Raw genomic sequence first — 27,754 nt, 5'->3', positions numbered from 1 at the left:
CATCAGTTGCTCTCTGGGTTGCAAAGTTTCCAGTTGCAAGCCTCTCTGAATGGATAAACTAATTTGGGGAGTAGTCCTGACTACAAACCAGGGAGTGTGTCCCCAACAGAAGAATACTGACCTTAAAAAGCCACAAAAAGAGGACAGCTGATTTAAAAGAATGCCTTTCCTGGAAGCAGAATGTGGTAAAACAGTACCACAGAGAGTTATAGTTCAAGCATAGAGTCCTCCTATATCTCTGAGTGCTGTTGTAAATCCATTAGCTGATGAAGCCATACAACAGTCAGAGACAACTGGATTGTTTCTTTTGTGTCTTTTCAGTGATGCAAAAACAGCAATGAGTCAACAGGATCTTAAGATAAAGAACCCACTGAAGAGTTAGGATTAATTATGTTTTCTTCATTATTATTATTATGATTATGAGGCAGCTATCACACCTTCTAAGAGGTCCTGGAATTCAGCACCCCCAACTTCCAGTTACAGATGCACACACCTCAGTGTCTGGCATTATTGCATTTTCCCGTATCTTACTTGGTGGACACGATAGCCAAGGCTACATACAGGAAAACATGCGACTTGTGGCTGTGAACTGTGGGGGATGGGAGTGTACAGTATATTTATGTAAGTTTGTGTGTGATTCCCTTTAACAGCTCCACAGGCAGACGCAGAGAGCTCAGAAACAGACGGTGTTTCATTAGTGATTCCTGTAATGTCAATAAAGTTGGGATGGTTAACAGGAAGAGCGTGGGATGGAGCAGGGGGGAGACTGAGCCAAGGCCATGGGAGGTGTCGGACAAGACTGCAGATGATGATGATGATGATGTCATCACTCATCAGCTGACAGGAGGGAATCTCACAAGAACAATATCTTTGTAATGAGCACTTTGGCCAGACATTGTAAAGACAGAGTCTGTATTAAATGCCAAACACTGAATATCACCTACTGCTGAATAATAGCTACATAGTGTGAAAGTGGAAAAAATATCTCAGTGCATAGCCAGTTTAACATGTAAAGCTTTTATAAATGCCTTAAATAATAATAATAGAATTTATCAAACCAAGCTTTTTCTACTTGTAAAAAGCCAATTAATTTAAAGGGATGCTCCCTTATTGCACTTTCACAAAACTCAGGAACTTGTGAGACATATTTTAAAAAGAATGGTCAAAATAAATGCAGCAGAGGCAGAGATACCCAATTTCCATATTGTAACTCAATACCATCTTTTGCTAGAGTGCACTCATTAAAAAGTAAAATAAATCAAACTAGATTTTGTCTTCACTTGGAATGATATAAATGAATACTGTAGTTGTAATTCTGATGTAACCTGCAAAATACAGTTTTTAATAATTCAGTAATGTTACCAAGCTGCACATGATGAGCCCCAACAAGCTGCCCAGAGCTCTGCGTGATGCTCAGAATCTTGAGGCCAAAGCGCCATCTGTTGGCCATGAGTTAAAATACAACCACTCTGCAGAGCCTGGCTCCACTGTACGAGTCTGTGCACCAGAGGGTGGTGTCGTATTTCTCTCCTTTGTGGAATCAGAGTTAAGTTCACTTCACTGCTCCATCACACCGTAAATACTACTAACAGCATTACATCCGCGGCCTCCTACTCTGCCATTAGTTTGAGTTTACAGTTTGATTGGATTTTCTCTTTATAACACTTCATTACACCATATTTAAATGATCACATTGGAGTATTTGACTGAGACTATAAAGCGTTATCAATGGCTGCACTGTCAGTTCAACAGAGAGTGTCCAATTTCTGTGTAAAACCAGTTGGAATATTGCCATGCAATATTGATAATTTAAATGGGTTTGATTTCTGACCCCTTATGAGTAGCAAACAGTTTTACAGCGGTTCTTATAAGATGCTGTGTGTTTTATTGCTGGGGACATGAGAAATACAATACAGCAATAACAACTGTCAATGAGTGTGGGAACATTTAGATATGAAGAAAAGCTTTGCAGCAATCCCCCTTTTAAAAATGCAGGCATGCTTGTTCAGCCTCTATTGTCCTGGTTCACTCGTTCACATGGGAAATTTTCTGTTTGTTTTTCTGCACCCAAAACAGACATGTTTTGTTCTCCCGATGGTGCATGGCATTCAGGACAAATTCTTCTGAAGCTGGACTGAACTCCAATGAAACTATTTCTGAGAAGGCACGAACATATTAACCTTTGGAAAAGGCTGTTCCTGTCATCTGTGAAGTCTCCACGTTCTCTCTCTCTGTTTTAAGAAAGGTCATGGGCTAACTAAATGTCCCTGGGCTAACACTACATCTTCCCTATCCTCTCCAAATCCGTGGCATTTGTGGTATAGCTTTATATATATATACATACAATATGTTGCATATTCATATACATTTCTTCAACTCCTCCTACTTGATTACAAACTATTAGAGCTACAGCACTGTGTTGGAGCATGACTGGTAAGGTGGCATAGTTCATGTGGAGTTCTTTAATTTGAGGAGCCAGGTTCAGGAATCTGCTGTAGTGTCCTTGAGCAAGTCACTGAATCTCTGTCAACACCACTTTCCATTTGGTGACCCTGGTCTGGTGCAAAACCAGATCTTCCCAGTAACAGTCATTAAAATATAGATTATACATGCAAATTGAATGTACAATTGTGCGAGGGAAATCTATTCTGGAGAATCTATACTTCTGCACATAATGTCACCCACTGCAGCACCTGTTGTCTTGCAGGTCAGGTAAGAAATAGGGTGCCATTTCCAAGTGCCTGTCATGTTTTGATTTGATGGCTTTAAAGCCACCATCTGTAGTATGTAGTATATAGTAATTTACTAATTATTCTGATGTAACTTTGTTTGTACATAAATGAGAGCTCCAGTGAAAATTGAAGTCTGTGTGTTGCTTTCAACGCTCATCATTCATTGATGCCTTAGATGACTGACTGATAACTTACCAAATTATCTTTGATCTTTGTGGTTCCTCTGACCTGACTCTGGCTCTTTGAAAGAAAGAAAATAAAAAATGAAAATATCTTCCATCACACTCTGACAGATTTAATGGGGTCCTGCAATTGCAAATGCAACATGGTGTGTAAGGGCCATAGCTACACCTAAACACTAAGCATTTCAAACTAGTTTCACAAAAATGAACAACTTGCACAAAATAAAGAACAAAAGAAAAAGAGTTTGGCCTCTGGAACAGATTCCCTACTGTAGCCAGACAACAGTGTGCAACATTAGCACTGAAAAAATTATATAGTGTCATTATCTGTTAAATAATTCCATATATCCCTTCATGCTGTTTTGCATTCGTGGTGGTTTGTGGTATTGATCAGCCTGCAGTGCTGATAGCCAGAGACAGAGACGAAAAACACTTGAACAGAGGCGACAGAGGCCTTCATGATGCTTCTCATTGATCCCTGTTGGTTGACTGCTGAGAGACAGTCATTCTCTCTTAGGCATCAAGGAGACAGTAGACTGCATAAGCCTGTACACCATGGTAACTTTAGGATAAAAAAAAGTATTTTAAGTGTTTGGAGACATCACGAAAATAGTAGACATTTGCTCATGCTCACACCCATTTCAGGTAGGGAAGCACATATTTGACATTTAGGCTTCTGTCAAATGCTAGGAACCAAAGAGCATCAGAATGAAAGGAGGAGCAGGAGCAGGATTGATCACCTGGCCTATCTAGTGCAGGAAATGAAGGTACCTTGGGGAAAGTCATCCATCCCTTTGACAGGCATTTGGAGTCAACTCTTTCTCTAAAAAAGGTGTATTTTATTTTCTGTCAGCACAGATGTTGTCCACGAGGTCTTAATTCAGCAGGATTTTACCACTGAAGAATACAATGTTTAGTCAGACGTGCAAATGGTGCCCTACAAATGTACTCAGAGGCGTTGCAATAATCATCAGGGAAAAAAAGCAATCAACATCTAGTACAATGCTGATCATTAAATCAATATTTTTCCTCCTAAAAAGACAAGTCTACATATAATTTACATTCATGTAATAGTCCGCTGTGATATGAATATATTTCATTTGAAGGTTAAAAAGATGCAAAACTATTTCTCCAATACAAGTGGAGGAGGTTGTATCAGTTGGGTTTGCCTTCCAGTTCCACCTTCAGTATGAATTAGAAACTTTTCATTATTTACTGAGGTAGTATTCTCTGAAGAAATAAACTGACTCCATTACATTTTTACAATTTATTGCGTCAGAGGACTGCCGGGCGCAGGGCCCATTGTCCATATGAGTCTGTGACCAGTCAATCACTGCTGGGTCAGCAACGGCTCCAGCTGTCCAGATGACGTAGTGTACTAAACAAGCCACCATATGGGCCGACGAGGATGTTGGTATATGAAGTCCTACAGTCATTGCAATTGAAATTAGCTGAATGAAAATATGGACGCAGCAGCGTTTGCAGAGGTATTCAGTGTGGCTCAAGTCTCACAATCGTTGTTGCTCAAACGCCGTTTTTCATATAATATTAAACGGGGACGTGAACGCACGTTTGGCTCGCGAAGGAAACTACAAGTCCCAACGTGGCTGATGTGGAAAAACAATTCACCCCACGATTTGCTGCGTTCAAGTTACCTTCTGCTGATTGGATTTTACCGCGTAGCTTGAATGTTGTAAGTAAGACTTGTATATTTGTTTGCCTGGTGGAAAATAACAACAACAAAAAAACCTAGATATAAAAATGATGATTGTTTTTCCGTTTTATAACTCAAGTAGCGCAGTGCTACACTAAGTCATGGACACATAAAGAGTATGAGTAGTCTAATAAGTAAAAATAATATCTTTGATGATACATTTGTTGACCAAATTCATTTGTGTTATCACTTTTTTTTTCACGTTTTAATTAATTTGTCCAATCTCGAGAATTGATGTGATCAAAATTGGACAATTTTCCCAGCTTTTCTCCACTTTGTTGACGCTCCGGTGCCTGAATTCCCGACGGTCGTTGAAGGCATCACTTGCCCACAAGCACCAGCAGCCATCCGCATCAAACAGATTTCATTCAGTGAGTGGCCGCTCCGCTGGAACAACAGGCTACCTCCCTCTGTCCTGCGTGAGTATTACAGCCTTCTACACCTCCAGCCTTTCACAGAAGTTGTGTCAAATAATTTGTCGCCGTTTTATTCGAGGCAGAGACTCATTGTCGCTCAATCTCGGAAATGTCTGGTGTTGAATCGGGGTTTTTATTTCTTTTCAAAGTAATAACTGAGACGTTTGTGGACAGCGTGGTCTTTTGTTCTCCTGGTATATTTCTCGTTTTGACAAAGGAAAGCTGCATGTTATTTGTCCTTAAAGCGCTGCGACAGTGTGACACCCATACAGCTGTTTGTTCGTGTTGGGTTTTTTTTTTGATGTTTTTTGATGAAATATTTTTTCTTGTGTCTAGCAATTTAACGATATCAAGGGACCAGTTTAATCCAGTGTGGACGTATTACCTGAATGCCAGAAGTGGAAAAAAGGGCTAGATTTTGTAGATATATAAATACCTGTATATTTGGAAGTGGCAACCTTTCTTGATATTTGCTCATTTTTTTTCATCTTCTTTCCAGGATGCTGCACAGCTATGGGACAAAGGAAACAAAAAAACCCTATGATTCAAGGTTGCTATCTAACAAAGAGCCATAAAATCAACATCAATATGGGATTGAATTAGGGGGAACATTGTAAAGACAGCTCCCTTTCTTATTATTTACATGTATTTTTAAGCCTATAGGCTATTTACTGTAAACAAATCACTCCATAGCCAATATTGTAAAGTGTTTAGTTAAAGAGGGTGATGGTCTTCTTTATTCAGTCAGTCTATCACTATCATTGTTTAGTGGCTTTCAAGGATTTTTTGGCCTTGATGTTGTGCTGTGATACAGGCTTTTTGTGGCAGAGCAGTGCTGCTGTAAATAGAAATGTGGAATAAAACATGCACATAACCAGAGGGGTTCAGTCCGCCCCAGTGCTTACTGCCAGGGCACAGTCTTTACTTCGGCATCCAGTCCTGCAGCAGCTCCACCGTGTCCTCATGTGGCACTAGTTACTGACCGACTTGTCAGCACAGCCAGGAGCCGACTGAAGCTGAAAGTCCAGCTGCGCCATGACTTCATCGGACAATGATGAAACGGGGAGTGACCTGTCTGAGTCCCTGGAGATCCGTGAGCTCCAAGACCAGTACATGGACCCAGAGAACTGCTTCAAGTCCAAAAGCTTGCCCATCCTGAATGGGCCTTGTCAGCCGGATCGTAAGGTCGCGGAGCCTCGGCTTGTCAACACTAACCACACCTGTGTGGCCGTGGACGAGAGCAGCGAGCTCCAGCCAAAAACCCCAGACTCAAGCCAAGCAGAGTCCCCCTCCTCCAGGACAGACTTCTCTCCCTCTGTCTCCAGCATGGTGGGGCTCAGCAGCTCTTTGCCTGTGGAGGGCCACAGGGCCGCTGGCTCTGGAGGCAAAAAACTCGGTTTCTCTCTCACCCGCCTTATCCACATCCCAGCCAGGAAGTATGTGCGCATCATCCTGAGGGACTCGCGCTGCTTCCTGTTCTGCATGTGCTACCTGACCTTCATTCAGTCCCTGATGGTTTCGGGCTACCTGAGCAGTGTCATCACCACCATTGAGAAGCGTTACAGTCTCCGCAGCTCAGAGTCTGGCCTGCTGGTCAGCTGTTTCGACATCGGCAGCTTGCTGGTGGTCGTCTTCATCTCATACTTTGGCGGCAGAGGTCAGAGGCCACGCTGGCTGGCTGTGGGTGGTGTGGTCATTGCTGTTGGGGCAGCATTGTTTTCCCTGCCCCACTTCATCTCACCACCTTACCAGATCCAGGAGATGAACTCATCAGCGGGTCACGAAGGCCTCTGTCAGAGTGGCAACAGCAGTGGGCGTGACCTGCTCGACGTTTCATCGTGCCCTCGCGACCAGGAGGGCAATGAGCACAACCTGTATGTGGCACTGTTCATTTGTGCCCAGATACTTGTGGGCATGGGGTCAACGCCAATCTACACCTTGGGGCCCACCTACCTGGACGACAATGTGAAGAAAGAAAATGCATCTCTTTACCTGGGTAAGCCACCTGAATGTACCAGTAGCTGAACAGGAGGTTAGATTAATAGTACGTGTAAGCACTGTAGTCAGAATAAATCCTTTCCATAATGTGAAACATTTTATTTTCCTTGCTTATAACTAACATTTACAAAAAGTGAAGGAATTAGTTACAAGACAAAATAATTTGACAGTTTTACACAAGCCAGACTTGCTGAATTTATTTGAACAATCACAGACAGTTTGCTTTTAGACTTTTACTTGGTTTTGCTCTGCAGTGCAAACTATGCAAGTCTGGTGTCTGACTGGAAGGATGCAGAGCTCATAAATTATAGTTAGTGGTCTCTAACACAGTTAGTGTCAGTTATCCAATTATACATTTATCAATGAGCTTATTTAATTTCCATTATAAATGGATTGGATTTTTGCAGCTTCTGATTGGTTTGGTGTCCCCGATGTTTACTAGGAAGTGCATGAACATGTGTGTATACCTGCAGGGCTGAGCAATGCACTCACCCACATCAAGCCCTGTGTCCTTTTGATTTAATCTCACCAGCATGCAACCTCTGCACCACACTGAGGTAAATACAGAGACTGCAAAGTCAACCTTGGGCCACAAGCACATGAGAGAGGAGTGTGGGGCGAGAAGCAGAACTGGGTTGCGTATGATTAATGGTCCAGTATTGCGTGTGTGTGTGTGTGTGTGTGTGTGTGTGTGTGTGTGTGTGTGTGTGTGTGTGCATGCGCAAAATACTGCTGTGTCCTCAGGCTTGTCAGGCTTGTGTGTATGTGAGCACAGGCGGCTAGCGGCAGCAAAGCAACATGCTCTCATGTTTAGCCATAAAAACAAGGCTCTGCTGCGTTTGAATGTTAGCAGATTGTCTTCTACACTCCTGAAAAGCTGCATTCCTTCTTAAATCATTAAACACCTCAACATCTCAGGTATCATGTAATTTTTTCTGCTATGATAGGGCTTCTCTGACCTTAATGGTTGTGCTCTGAATTATTGGCTGTATATGAGTACCACATACTCTACATAGCTCCCAGAGCAGATCATGATTGCAGAAGTAATCCCACTGCCTGCATGCACACCAGTTGGGTTATTGGGACATGGGGCACCCCTCAATCTGGTGCAGTATCTCACACAGATGGTCACTGTCCCACTGACCTTTTGCACAGGGCTACACCAAATGATTTTCATCTATATGTTTTTTTTCAATCTAGAAAACATTAAAAAAAAAAAAAAAAAAAAATTAAAACGTCACAAAGTTCACAGAGCTTAGGTTTTATATTCAAATTGCTTCTTTTGTCTTTGTAATACAAAACCTGAAAGTATTCAATTTACAATGACATAATCCTCTTATTTAAGGTGCTAGAACCACTGAGTGTTTGCATTTTTGCCTGATAAATGACTTAAATTGTATTGTGGGCAATTAATTTTCTGTTTAATCGACTAATTATTTCAGTGTGTGTGTCATTTGCACATGAGCATCTGGATGTCTGTCTGCCAATCTATTTTCTGTGTACATCTGTGTGAGGAGGAATGCTTACACTCTGTTGCACAAAAAAAAACCAAAAAAAACAAGAACACTAAGGTGGTTGCACAGCATTAGCCACAGTGCTGACACCAGCCCTTCATCACAACATTGCACAGCCTATGGAGCGTATTTGCTGTCGAGTCCTCTCGCTGGCTGCTCCGCTGCCCTCGAGACCCAGTATTGATCAGATCCCTGCGTCACGGGGAGCCAATGCAGCATAGCTATTGAACCAGCCGGGAAAACAGGGAGAAAACAACCTCAAACAGCAACTTGCTCTGCCCTCACCTTGGCAAGGTACTCCAGAGCAAGCGCATCAGGGTCCGTAAGGCTCATGGAGTCGCCCCCTCCTGCAGATATCCGTCAAGAGCAGCACTTGCTCCAGTGACCTTGATGGCTATTTTCAGAGGTCTCACAGAGGGATAATCTGTTTGGTTCCAGCACCGCATTGTTTGGGGGAAAACAGAGACATGTTCTGACATGTCAGAGTGAGCAGATAAGTGGGGAAAAATGTCGCTGCTTTGCGTTTCTGATATTCACTCAAAATAACCATGGTAACCGAGCTCCAGTTTTATTCTTCAGGTGTTGTGACATTCTCTCTGACATTCTCATGAAGGAACCCCAAGTGAAGTAGTCCAGGTGGTGCTCGCTTGCTATTTATTTCTTTCATGTTAGTTTGAATTGAACCCACAGGCTATGATCATTAAAATGACAAGGAAATTCTTCAGTTCACTTTTTCAAATCTCAAAAATATATCTGTTCCTTGACAAGCATAAGAAATATACAAATTATAATCATTTTTTTCCCTAAGAATGTGCAAACAGGAAGAATGAGAGCCAACACTGTGAAACCTGTTCACCCGGAGGCCCTCAAATGCATTTCATTGTTTTCCCAACTTAATTTGGAGCAGATATAGGCTACCCATATCTTGAGGAGGCTTCCCCCACTCTCTACCTTGCGGTGGTTTTTCTCCCCCTCCAAACCCATTTATGTAAACCCCATCTCAATTTGCTCCGGCTCAGAGGGGAGGAGTTGCTCGCTTTTGTAGGACAGTGCAGTTTACTCTGAGGGGTACTTCTGGTGCCCTTGGAGAGGGAGGAAGAGTGTGTGGGGTTTTTTTTTTTTTTTTTTTTTTTTTTTTTTTTGGTCGGGATGTCATGATCTCTGTGTATGCATACACATCCACAGTAGTGCATTCCCTCTGTCCCGTTACCCCAATTCCCAGCTCTGGCCCCACATCACTATGGTAATGTAATGAGCATGGAATCTGAACTATAGCCCTTGTACTCTAGGTGAAATTGGTGTGCAGCTCACTTGGCTTTGCAGATCTCTCCTTTTTTTTTTTTCCCCCTGGTTTTTGTGGTTAGTGGTCCTCTGTGTAAGAACTGGTGGCTCGATCTCGAAGTAGGAGCAGTGTGCACATCCACCTCTTTCCCTCTTTTCTCTCTTTCTGCTCTGACAGATTTACAACATACATTTCTTGGCGTTACTATGGTGAACATTTGTCTGTGCCCTTCTCTGAGAGGCCACTCCATCTTCTGTGAAGGTGGCTCATTGCGTTAGATGAGCTGTCGGTCCTGCAGTTGGCCAACAATACACAATACACAGAAAAAGATCAACAGAAGACAGCATATTTGAAACACTGCCCATCTTATGTTCTTGTTTTGTTGTCTCAATTTCTCATGAATGTCTTTCATCTCTAACAATCTGTCGCCATCTCCATCTGATTTGCCAACGCAATGACCCACAGACCTGAATGATCAATAATCTAGATTCTCCTCGTTCCAAACCTTGGACAGCGGCTGTGACCTCCGGTTATAAGGGGAGGGCCGTTGTTTCTTTTTTCCACCGATCGCCTCTGTGATTCATAAGCTAATGATGCTGGGAAGCGGTTATTGATGTGGAATGAATGGAGCAGTCAGGACTGATTAGATTGCTGTCTGCGTGTCCACATTACATTTCAGCTGAGGTAAACTCAGCTCGCACTAAAAATACACCTGAAATTTCCTCTGTTGTTATAGTCCTTTGTTTATGCACTGTTGTACTTTCATAACCTTTTTATTGTCTAGACTTTGCAGCCTCTTTGCATGCAAAGATGCCTTCCTCTCCACATGCAGGATAAGGTTAATTAATTCCTCCCAGCCAGCACTGTCTCATTGCATCTGCATTAACTAGTTTTCAACGCAGATGACTCCAAGACTAACATACAGTATGTGTTTGTGTGTGTTATTGGTGCTTGTGCATTATTAATGTCTTATTAGATACTCCCAAAAATACCAAGGACTTCTGACATAGCCCCCGCTGGGACTGTAGAGGACTGTGTATTTACCAAGGAGGAGGAAAAGAGGTGGTGCCCAGTTTAGAAAGAGCAGAGCTTTAACACCCGCAGGGAGACAGCCTGAACACTGGTCTTGTCTGAACTCTCTGATACAAACCGACACACACTCACATGCTCACATAAGCACAAGGGGTGTGTTCTCTGCTCTTGCTGACAAATTTAGAAAGAACAGTTGCTCTCAGTCTGAAGTGTGTTTTGTGTGTGTGTGTGTGTGTGTGTGTGTGTGTGTGTTTGTGTGTAATGTGTGTTCCCTCCTGATGAGAGTGAAAAACTAGGGATGAACAGTTGGTTTACAGTCAAACCTCACTGTTTTTATTTTTGTTGTGATTCATATCAGTCGTGGTCCTGGCACGACCCCGTCTGTGTTCACTCAGTCAATTTCATTATATAGTGTGTCCTGTTCTGCTCAGCGGCAGCCAAAGCAAATGCAGATTGAGCAAACACACAAGTCCCCAGAGAGCCTGCCCCCCCCCCCTCTCTCTCTGCCCTCTCTAGGCTGAAAGATCACATTTCAGGGATTGGTTAGGGTACACATTTGGCCCCGTCAGAGGCTGGCACTCATATAGAAAGAAGGCTGCTCCTGTTTCATCACTGTCCCCTTGACTTATTCTCACAGAGGTTTTAAATATCGCTGCCCCCTCGCCCTCCCCACGGTCCTGTCGGCCACACGGGCCCTCAGGGTTACTCAGCAGCAGGCGACCTTTTTAGCTGCAGACTGCAGGGCTGCCAGCTCTGACTACTACTACTACTATGACTCCCCTGTCAACCGCTCACCCCTCTGCGTCGGATCCTGTGCCACTAACGACTCTGTCTGCGCTTTAAAATCTTGTGCTGTTGTTGTTCTCCACACCAATCTGCGTTCCTTACAGATAATCCTCTCTTAAATCTGTCTGCAGGAAGAGTAGGAGCGATGGAATAAGACAGAGAAGGGTGGGAGCCTCTTTGCTTCCAGAGGCAGGGGTCTTAACTACAGTGAGTGTAGTGTAGTCATTGCTCAACCTCTCTGTCCGGTGACTGGGGGCTATTTCTCCGTGTTGTGGCCGGGTTGTTTTGACAGTGTGGGAAGGTTCCTGGGGAAATGCCTCAATAGGTTTTTGTGATAGCAGGAACCATGAGAAACCTTTTGTTTCTAGTTATGCGGGGAAATAAATGGACTTTTTTTTTTCTTTGTTCTTGCTGGCTCTTTGGTCCGTGTTATTTCACCAAATCCTCCTTGATCCCTGGCTCTTTTTGGGCTCTGATTGAAATTGAATAATGCCCCAAAAATAGCTTTGAAGTGGTTTAATAGAAACATAGAAACACTGCAGAGTGGTGCTATCTCTCATACCTTTGGGGACATTTACACATAAGACATCATCTTGGAAAACTAAATCTAATTCAGATTTTCAGAGTGATTGATTTTATTGCTGGGTGGTTTATGTGTGTGACCAGATATAATATAATCACTGCAAAGAGCTCTGGACCACAGACACTTTCCAGCTCCATCAATAAAGCCACGAATCCTAATTATTAAACGTTTTGGGATTATCTGATCACCTTAACAGCTTCTGTCAGTCAGGACAAATTACAACCTAAATCACATTTAATTGATAACACAGTTCAATGTGACATCTGAATTTGCAAATGGCAACCTGTTTTTATCTCGCTTTATTTTCTAGACGGATGACTTTAATATTGCTGATATCTACGCTCACCTGCCAAAGCTCATTCTTCTCTGAAATTGTTTTACAGCTCACAGTAATAAAAAAAAAAAAAAAAAAAGCACACTGAGTTTGAGTTGTCCTTTACCTTTTCATCTCTGCTGGCTGAGAGCATTCAAAAACCTGCAGCCTCCCTGTTTACTTTTCTCTGATTAAGTTAATCAGCACTGTGTACAGAAACATCCACTTCCTTTGCACTTTGTGTCCATTCAGGAAATGAGTCGTTCTCAGTGATGACCAGATGTTTATCTGATGCCAGGGCTCCAGTATGTCCTGTGTTGCAAACAGGTAGTGTATTCCCAAAAAGACAGAAACTCTTGGCTGAGATGCTTTGGGCCTGGAAGTATCTGACCTGCATCAACTTGCAGTGAATCAGACAGTTGCATATACTGAACAGAGACAGCCTGTACATCTACGTCAGGCTGAGTTACATTCCCTTCTCTCCCTCTGGGGCTTTTTATCTGCTCTGCTTAGTCTGCCCACCATGTTGATTCAGCCTTTAGGAGCGTTGTTTTGCTTCAAAGACAGAAAGAAAATTCCTCCATTCTTCTAGTGTTATGCCCTCAGAGTCCTGGACTGGCTATTGTTCTCGTTGACCCCTGTGCTGCAAAGATGGAGGAAGAGCGAGAGAGGGCTGGGGGGCTGCTGGAGGGAGACATGTTAATGGCATTTACAGAAGTGTAAGAACACGTGGAGCACAAAAAGCTGTGGTATTGTTCAGAAATATGAGGATAATGCCAACAAATCTCTTCATCATATGGACATCTGAACAGATTTGTGCACAAGAGCAACATTAATTAGAAAATTAAAGCGTTTCTCTTATAATATAAGCTTCATTTATAAACATTTTTATATACTGGGTGTCCTTTTTGCTTTTTTTAAATGGGTGCTTGTCCCCCTCTGACCTTCAGCTGTTGCTCTACTGTGCAGGCTGCACATAGCAGACCCATCTGTGTTGAGCCTCCTGGAGGGACAGGAGCCCGTTCTGAGGGAGATGGATGGCACTAAACGCTTCCTGACCTCACCCTGTGGGATCACTGCTGCACGCACAGACACACATGCACACTCACAGACACATGCAGATGTGCTGGGAAAAAAATGCACTAAGACCAAAAAATGCAGCCCGACAGACGTGCAGAGCGGGGCGTATTTCGCCATGCACATTCGTCTGTCTGTCACAGCGGCTCTGCCAGGCTCTGTTACGCCACTAAATGTAGCGTTAAGCTGGTTGTGCATTATATAACGCAGGCTAATAGGCTAACATGTAACCGCGATATAGCTCATTGGAGAGACAGTGTTTTGACAAGAGCCATCCACAGATGTTAGCAAATGTTTGCTCATTGCAGGAAGTTTGGGAGAAAGCGCTTTCTAATAGTTTCTTAAAAGTACACAGGAGGATTCTTTTCATAGCTGGATGCAGGTACTTTTTAAAGCCTGCTAGTGTAATGCTAATTCTTTCTGGCTTTTGTTCCTGTGCATTTTACATTTTAGGTGCCTAGTTGTTGGCAGATGATCCAGGATGTGAATGGGGAGAGAACAGCTGTTGAGAGTTTGCAGGGTGCTTGCACAAGGGGTGTGTGTGTGTGTGTGTGTGTGTGTGTACCTTGGGAGTTGGGGCTGGGTGAGTTTAGGGTTTTGAGGGTTGTGAGTGAAAGTGTTTGGAGCTTTGTGTTGCAAAACGGTACACTTGGTTTTCCTGCAAGCACGCAGTGGTATTTGAACATCTGTGCCTGTGTGTAGAGACTGCAGAGAGGTCTGACCCATCAACGTCAAGAATGGCTTCATACACTCCTGTCACAGTTTGTAGGAGGCAGCACTGCTGCAGAACAGTGTGTTGAGTCGTTCTCTTCCCTTTTTCTTACCTGCAAACACCAAACCATGTGAACTGAAAGCAGGACTGTGCCATGCAGCCACTCCACCTACTGTGTGTTCGACTACAGTGAATATATTCACATGAACAGTAATCAAAGTGTTCAAGATTCATGGCTTAGATCACATAGTATATTTTCATTTAGCCTTTTATCCTTCAAGATACCAGTAAATTAAATGTTCTTATTGTTGCCAAGGAAATGGATCTTACACAGGACACTAATTTGCAAAGTACACATGCAGGCATAAAGAACAGAAAAAGGTAAATATGATTAAGTATGCCTTGTGGTTATACCCCAACCCCAGATGCCTTGTTCATGGCCACTAATCAGCTGAAAGATCATCTGCCACCCTCTCAAATGCTGCAACAGTATCTATGCGTAGACAGACACACAGAGTGGTAACACACTTGTTTGTTGTATGCTACATTTGGGAGCACACCAGCGGTGTTTGTGTGATTTGGAGGATGAGATTGGCTGAGTGATGTACGCTTTGAATCAGAGGCTGGGAATGAGGCAAATATACATGTAAAATGGTAAATGCACAGTCTTCCTCTCTACAATGACCCACAATGTTTGACAAAGCTGTAAAGCCACAACATGGTACATTTTCACCCAGAAAAGCCTTTATAAACCTAACTTTGCCTTTAATCTCATAAATCTGATGTGTAATCCCAACCTGGAATAGCAATTTGTTGATTTACCAGCTCAACCAGAGAAGTGGAGGATAACTGAAGCTCAACAGTGGTTTCTCTTGTACATGTCCTGTACCTTTTTTAAGGTACATACTGACCTGCACTTTACTCTGCTCTACCTCTAGTGTGGCTTTCATTGCCAGAAAAAGCTCGAAATTGCCCTTTTCAGTCATCCATCACAAACAGTCTAGTATGTACTAAAAGTTGTGTATTGTTTAAATTACGTAAAAGGGATGGGAGTAAAAGTCACAAAGAAAGATGGATTAAGAGGAAAATCCCCAAAAGATGATGGATTAGACAATTCAGTAGAGAGAAGGAGGATTTACTAAATGTGGCAGTGTGTGAAAGACATGTGAGAGATATTAGAAAGTGAAGTGATATAAAAGGGAAGAAAGAGTGAGAGAGATTTCCAGCTGTCTAATAAATAACACTAACAATGGCACAGAAGGTGAGAATGTCTCTCCTCCTCTCTGAAGGAAAAAAAAAACTCTTGACTACCATTAAAAAGGAATGCGGCACGCACAGCATTCATGAAAATACCTTTCTGGGTGAGGGCGAAAAGGGAATTAAACATGACATTAAAATCAAATGAATCGTTGCTCACTCATATCAACAGCCCTCAATAGTTCATGTTTACTAAATAGCAAAGTCAGTGTGGAGTGCTGTTTGCCACCGGCTTTATCAGGTGTGCCTCACAACAGACGGAGAACAATAAACAGCCTTGGTTGAGTGTACCACCACATCAGTCGGTGACAGGTGCATGTAGTTGTAGTTGTATCGTAGGAGGCGGGCAAAAAACTGCAACTTTTCTTTTAATGCCAATCTCAACAACATCAACAACATAAAAGTCAAAAGACAAAACTAAGTAAAATTTGAGACTTGCAAGCAAGTAGAACAGGGCCCAAGCAGCCTGAAGCAATAAAATAAAATGGAATCAGAATACAAAAATATAAAACTACAAGATAAAAATCACCAACAAAAAAATGTTTCATTCAATCTAAACCACAATAGTTTCTAGATTTAATAGATTTTTCGTCTTTGCCGTTTACATTCCTTCACACAGCCGTACTATCCCCCGGCCTTCGTTCCCCGGAACTGGATTGTGGTAGACATCAGCAGCAGCAGATTCGTGGTCCTCTGCTGTTAGTGCAGGTCCAGATCCCTTAGGCCAGCAATGGAATCAGCAGAAAATGGTCATTTGGTGTCAGAGTTAGGACCCGTGACCCCTCTGACGCACACAGTTGCACTGCAATAGATGTGGCTGCATCACGCCCCGCAGGAAAAGCCTCGCAGGCTAGAAACTAAACTGGTGAATAATGAAAGATGAGTTATGTCTGCCTAGAGCAGTTAATAATATCCTTCATCCAGATCTTTATGCTGTGTTGCTTTTGTTATGACTTGTGTCAATGGCTGGATGAATGGCTGACAGAAGAGTTGCCTCACTGGGTGGCTGGCTGACTACTGTACCATGGCCTCCCTCCTGCAGCTGGGGAGCAACTAAAAATAGAGAAAACCCCTCCATTCTCTTTTCTCTCATTTTCTAAATATTTGATTTAGCAAAGTGAGCTTGGGGAACCCCTGCATGGAGAGCCTAGCAGCTTGCATGCAAAATTGATTAAAGTGTGGTGTTTGGGTTTGTCCTCCACTGTGACAAATATCTGGGCTTTACGGTCCTGCAGTGAGGAGTTTAGGTATTTTAGAATTACATACGATACAGAGCACAGTTTGTGTTTCTATCAAAAAGAGTGACAGAATTCCCATCACTTCACTGGAGGTGTACAGTAGATTTATGTAATATACCTGCTCTTATTGTATCTGTCATCTCGACCCCCTTATTCATGCACCACACCACAACCTGCATCTGGATGATAAAAAAGTCACAGAGTTTGCTGCACAGAAGAACAACATTAGAGGGGGTGGGGGGTGGGAAAGGCAGACCTCAGATGCCGATCAAGTCCCTCGTGCCCCTTGTGACAAGTCATGTCTTTTCTTAAGGGGCTTAGAACAGTAATGCCCAGAGGTGAAGTCTTGTAAAAGCCTGATGGGTGGTCTGAATGTTGATTTCTAAATCAGAAAGGCTTTGATGTTTCTGATCATGGAGTTCTTAGGAGTCTGGTGCGCTTGATTAAAATCTAGACTACTGGCTGTACCAGTCTGTACTGACGGCACAACAGGATCAAAGTTCTTTACTGTACTTAATCCTTCAAAATATTCACCACATCTTACTGTACTTGAAGTTTATACTTATCTTAGCCTTCTACAACATTCAAGACTGATACTTCTGTTAAATGTTACATGAACATGAATTTACACGTATTATATATATTGATGGATTAGATTCTCGTCTTCTCGGCCAATGTGGTCACTTAAAAAAAAAAAAAAAGGCCCTGTTGTTAAAATAATCCATAATATGTCCTTATTTTAAGAGCAGGCAGCTGGTCCAGCAGTGAAATAAATGCCTCAAGATTTTATGTCTGAGTCATCACAAGGCTTTAGTGATCAAATGTAATCAATTTTTATGTCCAGACACCTTAGTATGCAGGACATTACGGTGTTGAACTCAGTGACTATGTAACTGTGTACACAATAAGAATGATGCATAGTAGAAACTTCATATAAACACCACAGGTACCCCATATGGAGCAGATGAGCTGGTCAGATTTTGGTTTGCCTTGCTGTATACATTTGCATATGTTAGCATTCTTGATGACAAACTGGTCATACTGTGAGTGTGCATGTTGTTTTGTCATAGAGATCCTGGTGGGACATAAGGCAGTCAGTCCTGGTGCCTCTTGTTTTAATGAATTATTACTCAAGTATAGGGTTGGCCCTAAAATGAGATTAAGGTGATCCTTTAATGAGGAACTCGCTCATTCACCCTTTATGTAATTAAAGGGGCCATTGCTCAGTTCAATACAGTCAGTCTTTACCGCTATAGGTGCTATCGGTTCAGTATAACCAGTAGCTCATGGTGGCTAATGTTAGCAAACTTTGAGTAGATGAGGTCCACTGATTTTAGCACAATCCCATAATTGTTACTCATGGTTCAGTTGTCTCGCTGTAAAGCAAATTCACTGAGTTCAAAAAAACAGCCCACATCTTATTCTTATTTGAGAGTTAGTGTTCTCATTTTGTCCCGGTGTCAAGCAAATTGCAGTTTAAGGAAAACTACTGTATGCAGTGGCCAGAGCTGCTGAGGCTGTGCTAATCTGTGTACCTAATCTGTATATTATCAGACAAACAATAGCTTCTGTCTTAATACATGGCAGAACATGACTTCATGATCTGTTTCTAGCACAGTGGAGCTGTGTAACAGTGTCTGGCTTCCATCAGTGTGTGTGTGTGTGTTTAGTCTGATTTTGTACAGTATGTGCTGGTGTGGTTGTTCAAATGTACTTTTATGTGATTTTCTGTGCCAGTGGCTGGTTAAAGGGATCTGGATTATAATTCCACATTAGTCGCCCTAATCCAATCACCCCCCAAAACAGGCCACTGTACTGTGTGTATGTGTGTGTCTCCATCTATGTCTGACTATCTGACCAAACTACATTCAGTGAGTGTAGTGGTTTATGTTTATTTAGTCTCTTACTTAGTGGAAACTGCAGCAGTTTTTTATATCTTTTCTCTCTTTCATTTCCATCACCTCTTCCACCTACCACTACTTTTCCTGGCCCTGTTTTCTGTTCAAGAACTTATACAAGTACCAATATAGACCTGTTTTTTCATTATTCACCTAAAGCTTAAGGGAAGAGCATGCACGGTCGTGCTAAGACAGCCCCAGCCCTAAGGCTTTGAATGAGAATCTACTTCCTTATGGGAATTAGTTTCTGTAACATTATATCAGTTTTGGGACTCAAAACATGATGCATGACGAAAGAGATCGTCAGCACACAGAAAATGGATTTGGAGAAAACAAGCTTTTTGATGCGCATGCATATTAATGCAGTTTGTCTCACTGCTCCTACTCTGTGTGTGTCTGTATATATGTGTGTGAGGCCATAGTCTCTGTATGCCCTCTGGGTAAAACTGTAAGGTTAGGACTTGTAAGAAGACACTGCTATGTCAGCAAGTTGCCATGACAATGCCATCGTTCCCCTATTTCATTGTCTTTTTCCTCCCCTTGTCTCTCGGAGTGAGGGAAAGGGGCGAGTCACATGACTGAATTGATCCCCATAACACTGGGATACATGGAGCGGTGTCCCTCTCTGTTGTCTTCTTTCTAACAGCAGCAGCCGCATAGATCATCTGTCATACAGCTGTCACCTGCAGCCACACTTCCCAAACGGCCTCCCGCACTGAGCTGGACGGCAAATCAGAGCTCCGACGTGTGCTGACATATCACATAAAGTGGATGTTATTAAATAAAGCAGGATTATAGCTCATTTAGATTTTTTTTGGTGACACCACCAGTGTGGAAATCGATTATTACCCCAGATCAGAGTGAATAGGTAGCGTGTGATGCACAATGGTTCATAAATCAACATGACACGGCTCCTGAGTAATGCTGAGAAGACAATGTGATCGCATCTTTTAGAGATTAGACAGCTCTGGCATAATGCAGTGAATACAAGTCCAAGGTCGTTGTGTTGCTGCCCGCCATCCATTCACAGACTTGTTTGGAGGCTGAGTGAGCTTTGTGGGCTAATAGCCAGGTAGAGGGCTACATAATTCACTGAAACTACGTTTTCAGCCACAGAGCGGAGAAGGATTACAGAGCCGGGCTCGTACCTCTGCAGATTTTCATGGGAGGACAGTGACAAGAGAGAAACAAATTCCAAAACAAGTGAGATTTACTGCACGTGAACGTAAACACACTCGCATACACACATTGTGTGTGTTTTCAGCTTGTGTGGAGTTGTAGATGTGATCAAACGGGCAGACTGACACTGATGATCCCTCCGTCATGTGAATTGTAGCCTCAGCCTTTTAACCCTGCAGTGTTCTGACAAGGCAGTGAAAATCCTGTCCTTTATTTTGTCCACGTAATTAAATCAAATCATTAATCTCTGGTAATTACTTTGGCCACCGGAGAGCCGCTTCATTAGGTGCAATGTGCTTTCTCATCAAGTCCGGTTGCTCCGCGCTCTCCTCCTTCACTCTCTGCCGCTCGCAGGGGGTGAGGGGTGAGGAGAACAGAAGGTCAGGAGAGGTTGGGGGATGGTGGGGGTGGCACTGCAGACGCCATTTTATTGTTATGGCTGAAATTCCGTTCACAGTCAAGGCAACCATTGGAACAGCTGGGTGCCATGTATCCCAAGAATTCCTTGCACTTTCTGTTGATTGATCAAAGTCATTTTTTGAGCATTTATTTTGTTTTATATCACTATAGAAGGACTCTCTTTGATTTTTGAACTGTCGGTTAGCCAAACTGTGATGAACATTTCATTATTTTCTGACAATCTAAAGACTAAATAATCCAAAAAAAAGTGATGAAATGAATCGTAAATGAAAATTCATTTGGCACAGCCCTACAAAGGATGGGCAATTTTAAAAAATGTCTTCAGAAATAATACAATATCTCTACAGTGAAGATAATTAAATCAAATCAAAGGCATCTGCAGCCACCTGCGCATTTACCTTCTTGTAATCATGCATCTAATTCACATCTCTCATGCGTTTTACTGCCATTCCTCTCCGTCTGTTTCACCCTCATTCATTCCTGTGAGCTCTGAATGAGTCAGTGCAGCTCATGAATACAGAGAGTCAGGAGGAGCAGAGCTCTCACAGCGTGTGGAGGAGGCAGAGTGGAGACAACAGAGCAGCGCTGGTCCCTGAAGGTTAGATATGAGAGGGATGTTGCTGAGCAAGCTTTATCACTCTGTTACACAGCAGGATCAGTCGCCACAGACTGCAGCCCAACTCCTCTCCCTCTGTTCCTTTATGTTCCATCACTCCTCAACCTCGCGTCCCCTCTCAGATGTTATTCTGTTTCTTCCTACCTCATCATGTTTTTCTTCGTCTCCACTCTCTTACTCACTCACCCGCTGCCGCTTCCCTCTCAGTTTATCAGTTTTTATTTCTTTCTGTATCCAGTTTTATTGCCTTTCTCTTTCTGGATTATTGTCGAGTAAATCTCTCCTTCTGCTGCCTGACACCGCTGCGTCCATTCATCAACACTGGAGCTGAAACATTAAATTGGGGTCAATGATGCACTATAAAACTGTCTAACTGCGTCCCTCCTTCACTCATACCCTTGATGCCCTTGCATGCTCTGTGTCACGTTTTCCATGTGCATGTACGTACGACTTCATGTATGTCTTTGATGCAGAGAGGGGCTGACCTTGGTTGACGTTAATGTCACTGAATTGTAATGTATGTGTTGAGGAGTTCTTTCCAATTCTCCTATTTGTTTAGTTTTTTTCCCTGAGGTCTGTGCAATAAACATTTTCTCAGAGCTCATTAATATCTTGTTGCTGATGTCGGATTCTGCTCATAACATGTTAACTTGCACGCTTTCAATTTCTATCTATTCATGCATAATAATGGCCACTCTAATGTGTAGAACAAAGTCAGCACAAAATTACCACAACATATTGAAAGTCAGGCTGAGCGACCACGTAGATGGTTTAGCTGCTGACTTAACATAGAACATCGGAGTGAAAAGCCAATAACTGCTATGGCGAGCTCCTAATCCATTACCTCCACACGTGTAGAAAGTCATATGGAGCCTATAATGTATTGTCCTTCACGTGCTGTTGGTGAAGGTCTGTTGCGTAATTGAGTAAAGTGAGCCCGTGGCGCGCCATGCCTTCTTCATTGGCATGCACCCCCCTGCGCTCCACTGACGTCTGCCACCGCAGCGTGTGTGTTCGTGTGTGATGGAGCGCTGCTGCTGTGCCAGCATATTCCTCAATCCGATGGCTCTGCCCTGGCCGCCCTTCAGCCCGGCCGCGGCCCTCCAATCCCTCCATCTCAACCCACTGATCCTAAACCATCCCGGCTTGGTGCCAAGCGGGCAGGTTAGGGCGACGAGTCAGGTACGGTTTATGACTCCCTTCGTCCTCCAATCGGGCAGAACACCGTTAATGTGATGGATGGAGTGGCAAGACAGACGCTTACACAATCACCCAAGGGGGATAAAATATGGCTGTCCCTGCCTGGGTGCCCGAGAAAGGGGAGGATGGAGATTGGAGGGCAACCTAAGCACCATACTTGGTGCTCAACCTCTGGCTGACGACTGAATGGCTGGATGCACCTGGCTCAAGCCGGAGAGCATTTAAATGATGGTGTGTCATATTTGGGGCACAGGAAGTGTCAGTGGTCTGCACGGTGAGATGATGACGGTGATTCATGGATGAACTTTTCTTTATGTGGCCCTCTGCAAAAATATCATTTTAAATGGTTGTTTATTAAATGACTGACTTGCACAACTTTTTCACACTCTGTGTTCGAGTTCATTCATATTCCCTTTATTAACTGGCTCAAAACTACAGCATCATCTTTAGAGTTGTCCAGATTTCCATTTGCAACATAATTTTGAAGAGTCAGCCTGGTCAGAAGCTCCATCAGGAGGCAGGAGATTTGAACCTGAAACCCCTGCGATGATACGCACCAGCTGTTGAGACACCTCTTTAAACTCAGTGGTCACGGTCTAGTCGGCATCATAGCCAGTCTTTATATTACAGACTACGTTCTTTATAGATGGCAATTACTTTGCCATGTACCACAAAAGCTTTGATTTTGTGAGACGTTTTTTTACAAGATGGAGAAAATAACATAGGCCCAACCGTAATTAATTGTTTATTGTCTCTGGGTGGTAATATCCTGTTACACTGTGTAACGGTTTGACTGCTGCAGTGAATTGACTCTCCAACCAGCAGGATATGAGAAATGGAGTGAAAGGAGTTAAAAAGATGAAATATGATATGCGAGATAAAGAAGTGAAAGAGAGACCCACGTCTGCTTATTTTAGTGATTCATTAATGTTTGTAGGAATGAAACTGCTAAAGATCTTCATGCTCACAGGCAACGTGTTTATACAAATGTGTACGCTGTGCATTGTCTCCTACCCTTTCTCCTCCACATGCATGTGCTGTGTGTCTGCACAAACTCTCATAAGACTGATCAGCAGAGTCCTTGGAGTCCAGGGAATTGACCATTGTGTTCTGTGTTCATGTGTGTAGGTTTGTGTGAGTGTGTATCTGCATTAGGCTGATAAGAGGATTTGCTGAAGGGCCTTTTGTTCTTAAAGCAATATTTTCCTCTTTCTCTTTTTCCCAATAGTTTTGTTGAAGAAAGCCGTGATTTAATTAAGTCTAGATAAGGATATGGGCTCGAGGATATTGCTGGAATCTCACTATAGGAGTGAACATGAATATTTGTGCTGTGTTGGGTGAGAGTATGAGGGTAGTAAAAGATGCAAGCCACTTGGGATGTAAGAATGTTGTATGCAAATGTTGGCGTGGCAGCTGAAACACTTGGTGAAACAGACTGAGATGAAATGGCTTTTGAGCTTCCATTCTGAGAACAACAAACTTTGTTGATAAAGGAGGTGCGTGTGTGTGTGTGTGCACGTGTGTGTGTGCATGCATGTGTTATGTAATCTGGCAGGGATGAGGTGTTCCTGTGGTCTTGGGGGAGAGATTAGACATTTGAGTGTTGGTCTGGACGGACAGCACACCTGCCGCCTCGGCTGCTAAACACACTCTCTGTCACAAACACCAGCACAAACACAGTGTGCATATGTGTGCACACACTGCTGATGGAGCTTCGTGCCAGCATCCGAGAAAGTGACATTTGAGAGACTTTAAAGGAAGCTAGTTTGCCAGTGAAAATGAAAATATAACCAAGTCTACTTGTGGGTAAGAATTTTAATGCACACGCACACAACTGCCACAAAGAGCCAGTCCCTACAGTCTGTCGCACACATTCATGCATGCTCACACACCCTCAAGGCCAGCGGCAATGTTCCAGGTGTAATTATAGAAAGTTTGCCCCCTGATTATGGCTGGTAAATGGCTTTGACTCACATCTCTGCTGGATGTCCGCAGGAGGTTTTTCCACTTGTCCAACTAAAAGGTTATCTAACTTTAATGAGTTTTTTTCCCTTCCTGTGGCAAAATGACGGAGTGTGATTGGCTCACCTCAGTGACAGTCTGAGCTCCCCCGTGGGTTAATGTTTCGCCCCCGCTCGCTCTAAGGTTTGCTGGTGTGTGAGCGCTGCAGGCGTGCCCTCAGGTCAGTGCGAGACCTCTGGAGCTTTCAGGTCGGTTATTACAGACTCTTCAAAAGATGTGAGAAATGACCTCAGGGCTGGTGGTGAGTTCCCACTGATCTGAGTGCAGGGGCTCTGAATTGGTGGACAATGCATCATGGGTTGTGAACAGCTCCCACAGGTCTGATTTAAACAGTCACAGGTAACAGCAGGTCACCAGGAGCAGTGATGAGGACGGAGGAAACACTTGCAGGTTTTTGAGTGAAGTTTCTGACTGATGTGTCCTTTTTTTTTTCTTTTCAGCCATCATGTATGTGATGGGAGCCCTGGGACCTGCAGCTGGCTACCTGCTGGGTGGCGTCCTCATCGGCTTCTACGTCGACCCCAAAACTGTAGTGCACATAGACCAGAGTGACCCTCGCTTTGTTGGCAACTGGTAAATATGCGTGTGCACTTGTATGACTGCCTGTTCACTTATATCTCTCTGTACTTTTCCTTTACAACCCATCTTTGCTTTCTTCCTCTCAGGTGGAGTGGCTTTCTCTTATGTGCCATAGCCATGCTGCTGGTCATCTTCCCCATGTTTGCCTTCCCCAAAAAGCTGCCTCCCCGCCACAAAAAGAGGAAGAAGAAAAAGATCAGCTCGCCAGGTGATGTGTCCAGCGATGATGAAGTGATGAAGGAAAAGTCCAGTAGCAAAGGCCAGAACGTCTCCTCCTCCATGGGTTTTGGGAAAGACATCAAAGGTGAGGACGTGATTATGTCAGCCTTCCTTTTCCACCTCTGGACCACTAGGTGTTAAAGATACCTTCCATAAAGGAACTGTGAGCTATCGATGTACAAATGGCCCATAATCCAATCAATGGTGAGGATTAGTCATCTTATCTAATGGTGGAAGCTCCATTGAGATCTCCTTTAAAGGTGTTATTGATTGATGGTGGGGGAGGTTATCCACACAGTTACCTAATGAAGCAAGAAATTCACTGTAAACACGGGCAGTTTTACTGCACAGTGGGTTCTGTTTACATGACTAAATGAATAGTAAACATGGTTTAAGCTCAGACGTGATTGCTGTCAGCTGAAGACAGCTGGGCAACCTTGATTTTAAATAAAGGACAATACATTTTTGACATTTTAACCCCTTTCCCTACTCTAACCCAAACTATGAAACCATGAAAATTGGAGGTAGTTTATGTTGAAATTTTGCCATTTGCACCTATGCACCTTGTGCCTCGATGCATTTTTTAAATGTATTATCTGAGCCAGATTTACCAGGAATCTCCTACTTTTCTCTGGGAAAGCCCACTGGATAAGCTGAATCCCGCTCCAGTGTTTCCCAGTTTTCTCTTTGTCTCATTTCTTTCTCTCAGTCAGACAGTTATCTTTCTCTCCTTCTCTCCCTCTCTCTCTTAAATGAGCTCTCAGGGGAACTCGGTCACGTTTCCACACACAGGAGTAGACAGGCTCAGCAGCAGAGTGAAACAGTAGCATACATGTTTGCTCTCACAGTCTTCATCACAGGCAAAATAACCATCATGAATTCCAACGTGTATTTAAATGGATGCATACTCCTAAATGAATGCCTATGTGCATAGCTCACAGCCGTCCAGACAGGACTTCATCTCGATAACAGATAATACAACCATGACTGCATAATAGCTTCTTCAGAACACTGCTATCTCTCCTGCCGTTTGACTTGTCCCAGCAGGACGTTTTTGGGCTGTTGTGCAAACTATGGCCAATTTTGCAGACTCGGGCACTTCAGTGTTTGGATCTGTAATGTATTTTAGTGCTGTATGTGTCCTTCTATTGAGGGGTGTGTGTTTATAGCACGAATTCAGCACTTTCTGTGAAAGATATGCTGCATTGAAAGTGGCTGTTTTTCACCAAGCATGATTCTTTTTTTTTTGTCCTTCAGATGGCAAGCAAATGCTGAAAAATGCTAACCCTGAATATTTTTCACTAACACACGTCAGAGGGAGCACTTCTGATTATTGAATGTTCCAGACCTTGGCGAACTGCTGTGTGAAAGCAGATATTAGCATTTCTAGTGCTTTGCATTTCATTGAATCTTGGCTAGTATAGATGAATACCTGCAGCTACATACTCTATATTGCAATCATGTTTAAATAGCTGATTAATTACCTGACAGCATTTAAACCACAGATGCAGTAAGAATCAGTAATTTAAATCAATATTTAACTCTGAAGCAGGACAAAGAAGTTTCACAGAATATTTGAAAATGAAATTTGACTCAAGTCTGTGTAGTTACTTCTTCTAATGTTCATACTTCAGGTCTTGATAGATGGTAAGAAACTGACATAAAAAAGTGTTTGACACGGAAGAAATGCCCATCCAAAGTTTATCTAAGGTAGGGACGCACCGATCTGATACGCTAGATCAGTATCAGTGCTGATACCAATCTTAGCAGACTGGGTATCAGGCATGATCTGACGAATCCACATCCAATACAGTTTCTGTATCAGTCAGTGCAATACAGCTACTGCACAGAATCATAAGGCAAAATCTCTGTATTAAGATGCTGATGAATATGAATGAATAGGCACCTAATCCATTATTTTCCATCTTAACTTGACTGAAAGTGGTTTGCATTTATATTTAAATGTTTCAATTACAGATTCATAAAAACCCAACTTACACTGTTCTAGCTCTTTGGGTTGAAACACCACTTGTATGATCTACGCTGCATGTGCATATATTACAAATAATGTACTATTATGACCTATTTCCTCTGAAAGAGAAACATTTTGAAAAACAGATGGTTGCAACAATTCAACCCAGTCATCAAATACATTTCTTACAAAAAAAAAAAAAAACTATTGCGAGCCAATGGTCTGTCTGATTGAGAGAGCAGCTGCTGTAGACGTCAACAGGACCTCACCATCTGTCCCCCCTCCAGACAAGATTATAGTCTAGCTCCCCAGGAATGAAATAATTAGCATCACTATTCAGTTCCTACCTTTTGATCTGGGACAACGCTGACAGATGCTAACATTTCCCCACCTACAACAAGATTAGCTGAATTAGTGCTGAGATGGCTATCCCCACGTCAAGGCAGCGTGCCACCCAGTGAGGCTGGCCAGCTTCATAATAACCTCCCCAGTAAAAGGTGATAATAATCCACTTCACATACTTCCTGCCATTTCCTTTGTTCTTTCCTCGCTTTGTGGCGTCAGTAAGAAGCCCCTGTGATGACCTTATCACTGTAAGTAATAAAATTTGCCCTCAGCCAAGGGCTTTAAACACTCCACACGCGAACAGTACAAATTTAGAGATACCAGCTGTGCTCAGTTAGATGAGCGTTCCCCAGCCAAATGTTGTAAAGAGTTTTTTTTTTTTTTGTTTTTACTTTTGTGTGTAGCCTATGAAAGACCAGAGGGAGGGGGAGAAAGGGGACTGCAGATAAGGAGCAAAGACTAGGGTTG

The 27,754-nt window shown here is 43.0% G+C and overlaps 1 protein-coding gene across 1 annotated transcript in view; it reads left to right on the top strand.

Moving 5' to 3' along the window:
- The first annotated feature begins 4,969 nt into the window (after positions 1–4,969).
- The window catches only part of slco5a1 (solute carrier organic anion transporter family member 5A1), a 36,725-nt gene continuing 13,940 nt past the window's right edge, over positions 4,970–27,754 (top strand). Inside the window, exons 1-4 of the mRNA XM_071485282.1 lie at positions 4,970–5,047; positions 5,544–7,040; positions 24,612–24,744; positions 24,837–25,054. Of these exons, the coding sequence (XP_071341383.1) occupies positions 6,080–7,040; positions 24,612–24,744; positions 24,837–25,054 (1,312 nt within the window). The 5' untranslated portion in view covers positions 4,970–5,047; positions 5,544–6,079. The remainder of the gene's footprint in view (positions 5,048–5,543; positions 7,041–24,611; positions 24,745–24,836; positions 25,055–27,754) is intronic.

This window comes from Trachinotus anak, unplaced genomic scaffold (genome assembly GCF_046630095.1).
Source record: "Trachinotus anak isolate AG129_WGS33_773 ecotype Australia unplaced genomic scaffold, CSIRO_AGI_Tana_v1 ptg000009l, whole genome shotgun sequence".
NCBI classification, from domain to species: domain Eukaryota; kingdom Metazoa; phylum Chordata; class Actinopteri; order Carangiformes; family Carangidae; genus Trachinotus; species Trachinotus anak.
Note: the sequence above shows the minus strand (reverse complement) of the source record. Positions and strands in the feature narration are given on the sequence as shown.